Genomic DNA, 8,574 nt, shown 5'->3' with positions numbered 1-8,574 from the left:
CATCATCAGGCCATAGCTCTATATATTATTTTGTTGCTGTTGTTGTTTTGTTGGTGGTGTTTCTTGCTTCTCCCTCCTCTCGTCCTTACTGCCCTCAGTTCCCCAATCCTTATCATCATCCATTGAATCAAAATGGAAATGTTTTTCTTGAGATGGGTCTTTTATTTGGATCTGAATACAGTTGGCTGGGAGAGCTCAATCTGATCTCTTTTAATAGGAGAGTCCACTCCTAGGATCCGACCATGGTGAATGCACCACACCTGGTGCCCAAGAGTTAAGTGGTTGTCTCTTTTAACTGAATTTACTTCAACCCTCTCTCCACATAATGAGAGCCCTGCACAGATACAAAAAATGCATATCTGCATCCGATACACAATCCACAAAAATTGTCTGCAGACATTCACATGCATGGATGTGGATATCTGCAGATATCTATGGATTTGCAGGGCTCTACTTACCATGGCCAGGCTGAGGCTCTGAGACCCACCTCTGCCTGAGCATGGTCGGGGAGAGCTGTGTGGGAGTCGTGGACCCTCCACCTGCCCTCAGCCAGGTGGGGATCCTGTGGGGTGGGAACACAGCCTGGGGCTGCTCTCATCCCCTCACCCCACCCCACGGGCAGGTGGAGGGTCTGCCGCGGTCCCCGTCTGGATTCCATGCTGCCCTTGCTGGAGATGGAGGGGAGGGTGACCTGTGGAACTGCCCGGGGGCTACTCAGAACCCACACACCGGGCAGGTGGAGCGACCATGGCGACTCTGCACAGTTGCCCTCCTGACTCTTAGGATGGCCAGGCTAGGGCTCTGAGCCCCTCCACCTCCCTCTGGAGCCAGAGAGCTGCACTGGCAACTGCAGGGAGCCTGCATCCCTGCACTGGCCCTAGGCGGGGTCTGGGAGGCAGGGACATGGGCTGGAGGCTGCTCGGGCCCTCCGCCCAGGGCAGGTGGAGGAACCCAGGCTCCCCACAGCTGCCAGCACAGCTCTCTGGCTCCGGCGGAGGGCCTGCTTGGAGCCGCAGGCCGGCCATGGTAAGAGCTGGGTGGGCAGCTGCAATGGACCATCCACCTGCCCTGGATGGAGCCCAGAGCAGCCCCCGGCCCGTGTCCCTGCCCCCAGGACCTCCGCCCAGTGCATGTAGAGGGTCCGCACTGCAGCTCCTCACAGCTGACCACCCGGCTGCTACCATCAGAGCCTTGCACACGTAAAAAAATTGTATCTGAATCTGCGCTGCTATCTGCAAAAATAGTCCACGGATATCCGCGGATATAAAGCGGATACCTGCGGATTTGCAGGGCTCTACACATAATGTCTGTTTCTTTTGTTGATTTCATGTTCTCCTGTATATAAATGGAGTGTCCAGATGCCTTCAAGAGCTGTGAAAATATCACTCAACTGCCAGTGAAAAGCATCTATACAGACCTTACTCCTAATGATGAGTAAATTTCTACATTTGCCCATCCAAATGTCAGCCAACAAATAAAGAAATAAATCCAAATCCCTTCTGAAACTATGATTTCCTCAGTATTGATGTTTTCCATGAAAAAATGTTGATGTCAATGGCAGTTTTCAATTTTCCATTTGATTTCATATAGACTCTTCTGAATCGAAATTAGGGGTTTCGCTATTTCAACTTTTCATATAAATTCAGGGTGAAAACAAATATTGGAATATTGGAATTTCACATTTTCCAGCCAGCTCTGTATTTAGTGCAATGGTCGTGGTGAGGAAAGTACTCACAAACATCAATAGAGGCTCCCCAGAGTATCTCTTAAGAGAGGCAGAAGAATTCCCACCTCTTCCCCAGGTCTCGCTATTTAGAGAAAAACATTCCCTTTTGTTTTAAATTGTTCTGTGTAGTGCACTCTGCATAGAGCTCCACTACAGTGTGCTTTGGTTATTGGATTTAATTTTCTCTACTTCATTCCCTTTTAATGTGTGTGTATGTGTGTGTGTATGTGTGTGTGTTCAATTTCCAGGAGAATGGTTCTGTAGCGATGGCAGAGTTTCAGGTATCAGAAATGCTGACTCGCAGTGTAAACCCAGTCTCTTCACCCCATCATTCCCCTAATCATTCCCCGTTTCCCCCTTAGTAGCTCACTATTATTTGATGTGTTGCTTTGAGAGCCACATATTGAAGGTGCTAAGGGTATGCAAAATACAATATCTTTGTTATTGCTCATTTTTATTTCAACTCTGTCATTTCACTTTCATGCCCATTATTAGGAAGTTCCTTGTCAACAAGTAACCTTGAAGTAAAACATCTGTGGAAAACCTTCTAACATTCTAGGATCTTCATTCTTGTAAAATTCTTTATAGCAATGTCATAAGACAAAGATCTTCAATTGGTGTAAATAAGTATAGCTCTTTTTATACCCATGGAGCTGTTAAAATTTACACCAGCAAAGGTACTGGTCCTAGCTCTTCTTTTGTATGTTGAGAGAAACAAATGCATTTCAGATACTGTGATGATAAAGGATGGAATGATTGCAATTGTTCTCTAATATTTAGGGAAGAATAACATTTTTAGTACACAAAAGGCCAAAATCCCCCATTGTTTTCACCATTTATCATGCTTCTCATTCTTCAAAGGGCTTCAAACCAATTGGATTCAGCAGCATCAGTTTATTCATGTGAGTAGTCCTCACTTTTGTGACTTCTAACTGCAGTGGGAATACTTGCATTCATATAACAATTCTCATGATTAAGAGCCGAATGAGATCAGCATTTGCCCTCATTTGAGAAATCTTATTTGGTAAATGTGGCTAAAGAATAACATTCTCAGAGGAGAAAGAAAGAAAGAAAGAAAGAAAGAAAGAAAGAAAGAAAGAAAGAAAGAAAGAAAGAAAGAAAGAAAGAAAGAAAGAAAGAAAGAGATCCCTTTTTGCTTTTTTATGTAGACTGAAAAAAATGTGTTCGAAGAGGAAAAATAGAACCTCAGATTCAGTCTCTTTCTTTGTCACCCCATACAGATGATCTATTCTGAGAGCAACCCAGGAGAGAACCAGACCATCTCTGATGTATTCATCCTGGTGGGGTTTTCAAACCTTGACAAGCTGCAAATCGTTCTGTTTCTGGTGCTTCTGGTCACCTACCTGTTAGCCCTGATGGGGAACTTGCTTGTTATCCTCCTTATAAAGCTAAACCCCTCACTCCACACCCCCATGTATTTCTTCCTGGTGAACCTGTCATTCTTGGAAATCTGCTACACCACCAGTGTGGTCCCTCAGTTGCTGATTCACCTCCTGGTGGAGCAAAAGACCATCACCATTGCGGGCTGCGCTGCCCAGATGTATGTCATCACCATCATGGGCCTGACGGAATGCTGCCTCCTAGCAGTCATGGCGTATGACCGTTACGTGGCCATATGTCACCCCTTGAGCTACAAAACTATCATGAGTGGCCGGGCGTGTGCACATCTTGTGGGTGCTTCATGGATCATTGGCATCTCAGTGGAAGTAGCTCAGATCACTTGGATCTTCAGCCTGCCCTTCTGTGGCTCCAACCGCATCCACCACTACTTCTGTGATATCCTACCAGTGTTGAGGATGGCATGCACGGATACATCCAAAAATGAGATTATGGTCTTCACTGTGTCAGTTCTGTTAATCATAGGCCCTTTTTTATTGATAATCCTGTCTTACATCTGCATTATTTCCACCATCTTCATGCTGCCATCGGTGGAGGGAAGGAATAAAGCCTTCTCCACCTGCTCCTCCCACCTCATGGTGGTGACTTTGTTCTATGGAATGGCTCTTATCACTTACCTGGGGCTCAAGTCTAGCTTCACCCTGGAGAGTGATCAAATGCTTTCACTCATGAACACAATTGTGGGACCAGTGTTGAACCCCATAATATACACTCTGAGGAACAAAGACGTGAAGAGAGCCTTTAGAAAAACAGTAGAGAAGAGCATCTTTTCACACAACCAGAGAAAACAGGGAATGAAAGATAGAGTTAATTAAAATAGGGGGAATGAGGAAAATTCATAAACAATTTGTTGAATTACTCCTGATGACCCTCATTTTTTTAATTGAAATTTTGCCATTTGAAAAACTTTGACCTCTTGTAAACCTGTCGGGAAAATGGGAAAAGAAACTCATAAATGTTTTAAATATTTAAATTTTGATGAAAATTTGATAGAACCTATTAACAGGATTTAAACTTCACTGAAAAATCAAATGAGAAAATGTAGTCCAAGTAGTGTCTTGATTTTATATCTTCAAAATGTGAAATGTCAAATCAAAAAATAAGCTCAAAATGAGAAATATTTCATGAAACACTGACCTTGGTTTGTGCAATTTTAACAATTTTCATCAAAATTTTAATACTTGAAAAATTCCAACCTGCTCTACAGAAAAGTATATTTAGGCTTCTCCTTTTCCTGGGTTGGATTTTTTTGGCCTGTCTCTTGATTGCATTTCCCCAGTGCTCCCTCTGGTCTAATTTTAAATAACATTCCTCAACACTTATGAATGGCTTCCTATGTTACACTCTGATGGATCTTTCAATGCCTAACATGATCAGGTCAAACAACAACTCGAGGAGCTGGCTACTGACTTCTATGGCATTTTGCACAGGTTCAGAGCCTATGCTAGCAGATCATGGTGCATACCATAGATTCATTGATTAAAAGGCCATGGGGAACCATTTTGATCATCTAGTTTGACATCCTGCTTAACGCAGGGCAGAGAATTTCAACCTGGTGATTCCTGAGTCAGAGAAGCACTGTACATGGTTTATATTACCTATGTAAAAGAATAGCTGTGTTATAAACTCATATAAGTGGTCTGATCAATGTATCACAATATTGCACCAAAAGCCTGTGTATATGGCACATCTTTGTATAACTATATGATAACATACATTTGTATATTCTTATAATGAGAAATACTACTCTGTTGGCTTGTCTACCTATATCACTTCCTACGTATAATAAATACCAAATTTAAAACCTCTATCCCTAGCTCAGCAATTACAGGACTATATGCCTTCTTTCCCTAAATATCCCTGTAATGCATTTTTAAGATGCACTGGCTGGCTGTATGTCTTGGCTTTTATTATTTCTCTTTGATATAATTTGCTGATTTGTTTAAAATGATACTGTTAAGAAGATAAGCAATGTGTCATGTTGGAAGAAGTGAGAGTTACATACATGTAATGATAAACAAAAAAACTCCCTTTCTCTGAGAAACTTAGAAGCAGAGTGGCCTAGGGCAACATGTTCCAGAAACTACAAATTCAGCAAGAACATTTTAGGCATTAGGTTATTAACACTTGTGCATGAATAATATATAGGCTCTGTAAAATTCAATGGATAATGTGTTGGATAAAGATTGGGGGCAACTGAGAATAGCAACATGAATGAGAACACATATGAAAATGAGCCCAATGCTGGAGAAATGCTAGCATTGGGCTCATTGGGCTAGTTGGCTAGCCATTCACAATCTTTGTTTAATCCTGATCTGATGGTGTCAAATTTGCAAATGAACTGAAGCTCAGTGGTTTCTCTTTGGACTGAGCTTCAGTTCATTTGCAAATTTAACACCATCAGATCAGGATTAAACAAAGACTGTGAATGGCTAGCCAACTACAAAAGCAGTTTCTCCTCCCTTGGTGTTCACACCTCAACTGCCAGCAGAGGACCTCTTCCTCCCTGATTGAACTAACCTCGTTATCTGCAGACTGATTCTTGCCTGCATATTTATACCTTCCTCTGGAAATTTCCATTACATGCGTCTGACGAAGTGGGTATTCACCCACGAAAGCTTATGCTCCAATACATCTGGTAGTCTTAAAGGTGCCACAGGACTCTCTGATGCTTTTTACAGATCCAGACTAACACGGCTACCCCTCTGTACTTAACTCTTTGGGTTGTTTTGCAAGGGGTAGTGTAAGTATAGGGATGCTCAGCTCCTTCTGTATTATGGCTAACGGCCGTGCTGGGATGGAGTGTTTGTGAATTTCCTAACTGTGTTAATAAATCCATTTTCCATATAATGTAATCTCCTAAGTGTGAGTGTTGCAACCATGCACATGGGGGTTCCCAACTGAACAGTGATTCTGATAATACTGGGCCTGATCTTGGGACAAGAACCTACCAAGTTTCAGAATGATGAATAGGGGAAGTAAACTGGTAATATGATCAAGATACATTCAATAGATCAGGCAACAGATTGTTGTCCACAGATGGAGAGAATGAGCCCTGCTCAGCATGTGTGTGTGTGAGAGTCTGTGTGTGAGAGAGAGAGAGAGAGAGAGACTGTTTCTACCTGCTTGGGGTAATGAGCCATCCTCAGTTTGTATGTGCGTGCACATGTGAGTGAGTGAGTGACTGTCCCCCCCACAGGAGGAAATGAGCCATGCTCAATGTGTGTGTATGTGCCACTGCTGCCCCCTCCACTTGTAAACAGCCCCATAGACTCATTCATGGCCACGGTGGTCAGGAAAGATCTTTCATTTACAGCTCATCCAAAAGATATAACATCCACCAGAAACAGTGTCCCCTTCCACTGTGATGAGTTGCTGAGGGTCAGCACCAACTTTAAGGGGAGAGCATCCCCTGCTAATCCACCCTACCCACCCTCTGCAGCAGAGGTCTCCCAAGCGCCTAGCTGGAGCACTGTGCTAAGCAGCCATTCTGATGGGAGATGGTCCGCAGCTGAGCCCCTCACCTTGCTCCTTGCGGCACAGGGCCACGTGGTGCCCTGCTGAAGCACAAGGGGTCAGCATGGACCAAGAGACAGCCGAGCCCCACCAGGTGAGACCCCACCCAGCTCTTTGCAGCATGTCATCCCTTGGAGCTGGTCTGGAGCATGGGGGTTACACTGACCCACAGAGGAGAATGTCCCTTAATGAGTCCTCCACCCTATTCCCTGCTGTACAGCACCCCTTGCTGCTGAACTGGGACATTGGGATCAATGAAGCTGAGAACATCCCACAGAGCCCTCCAGGCCCATCCCTATAGATCAGTGCCCACTGGTGCTACACTGGGGCATTGCTTCCAGCACTGACTAAGGGGGAAGTGTGCCTCAAACTGAGAATCCCACCACAGTCCCAATAGCACAGCCTCCTTCTTCCATGCTGGAGTAATGGGGTCAACACTGTCTTAGAATTGAGAGTGCTCCCAGCTGAGCTCATCACCCCACTCCCTGAAGCGCACTACCCCCAGCACCTCTCAGCTTCCACACAGAGTTTATTCTAATGCTCCTGGGAACTAGCCCTGATTCTGGTCCCACTGCAAACTTACTGGAGTAAAAGGGAATAGTCCCACTGACTTCGATGGGCTTTGGATCTGGTCCTCTAGGAGGGAAATGGGCCCTGTGATTGGGACAGTGGAGTCTAAGACTGAGGACTCCTGGGTTCTGTTCCCAGCTCTGGGAGGGGAGTGGGGCCTAAAGTTTAGAGCAGTTGGGACTGGGAGTCTGAGCTCCTGGGTTCTAATCGTGGTTCTGAGACAAGAATGGGGCACACAATCTGAACATCGGGGAACCGGAGTCATGAGCCTTGGGCATTGTACCTTAGTCAACCCCGACTCTGTGTTGTGTTGCTTTGGACAAATCATTCCTTCTTCTAGACAAAATTTTATCACACAATTTACCACAGTTAGTAAATCCTAGTATGATTTTCATCTAGAAAATACACACGATGATGATGATTGATGATACAACTTTCTACGAAATGACTTCCCTAGTGAATTTTGTTTTGTTGCAGGTTGAGGCAGTATTGTTCTTCCTTTGAAGAATATTACAAGAAATTTCCTTTAGGGAGTAGGTCCCAGAAGCCAGTGAATGAAATAAAAACACCTCTCTTTCCTTCAACACACTTAGCGTCTGCAGCTGGGAGAGGGAACTACTCTTCTTAAACAAGGTAGGCTATTGATGAATGACTTAAGCCCCCAACCATTCTCCCACTGAAGTCCATTTTGTTGTGCCCCAGTCTGCAATGGGACCAGGATTAAGTCATTGGTTTCTTCATTTGAATTTTCCATACAGTGGCAGAGAATCTTAGAGTGTGTGTTTCTGAGCACCTTGGGTTGTGTCTGTATTCATAGCTATCTATCTATCTATCTATGGATGTGTATGTGAAACACTATACCCCATATTCTTCATAGAAATAATGTTATAATATGGTTATAGCATATCTAAGATGTATATTATGCAAGATGGGTCTTGTGAAAGATCATTGGAAAGTTTATGATCTGCTGAATATGATTATCCTATTTATATGCATGTATCATTACTGTATTTGAATTTAGGACTATTGACTATGTAACAATTACAAGGTGGTTTACACCTGGAAAACGCCCACCACACAGAATGAAATCAGTCTGGATTGGCCATTGGGGAGAACAATAGGACTTTGAAGATGCTAATCTCCCACCTTCCTGAGAAGCTTCCTGGGATGCCACAAAAATAAATAAATAAATAAAAATAATTACCCTCTTTGCGAAATCTTATTTTGGTAAACATTGTTATAGAATAGAATAACATTCCTGAGGGGAAAACAAAAGAAACGCAGAAAGGAGAAAAGATCCCTTTTTTAATTTCCATGGAGACAGACAAAAAATGTGTTCAAAG

General features: G+C 43.6%; 1 protein-coding gene across 1 annotated transcript; it reads left to right on the top strand.

The window, feature by feature from the left end:
• The first annotated feature begins 2,967 nt into the window (after positions 1–2,967).
• On the top strand, positions 2,968–3,960 carry LOC135980267 (olfactory receptor 10A4-like). Its single transcript, XM_065580308.1, has one exon. It carries the CDS (start codon positions 2,968–2,970, stop codon positions 3,958–3,960), a length of 993 nt encoding a protein of 330 aa, XP_065436380.1.
• Positions 3,961–8,574: the final 4,614 nt, after the last annotated feature.

This window comes from Chrysemys picta, unplaced genomic scaffold, assembly GCF_011386835.1.
Source record: "Chrysemys picta bellii isolate R12L10 unplaced genomic scaffold, ASM1138683v2 scaf2460, whole genome shotgun sequence".
Lineage (NCBI taxonomy): Eukaryota > Metazoa > Chordata > Testudines > Emydidae > Chrysemys > Chrysemys picta.
This window is presented reverse-complemented; position numbering and strand designations above follow the sequence as displayed.

Bases quoted from the DNA above. Each gene is read 5' to 3' on its own strand.
- LOC135980267 (XM_065580308.1), top strand. From the start codon at position 2,968: ATGATCTATTCTGAGAGCAACCCAGGAGAGAACCAGACCATCTCTGAT.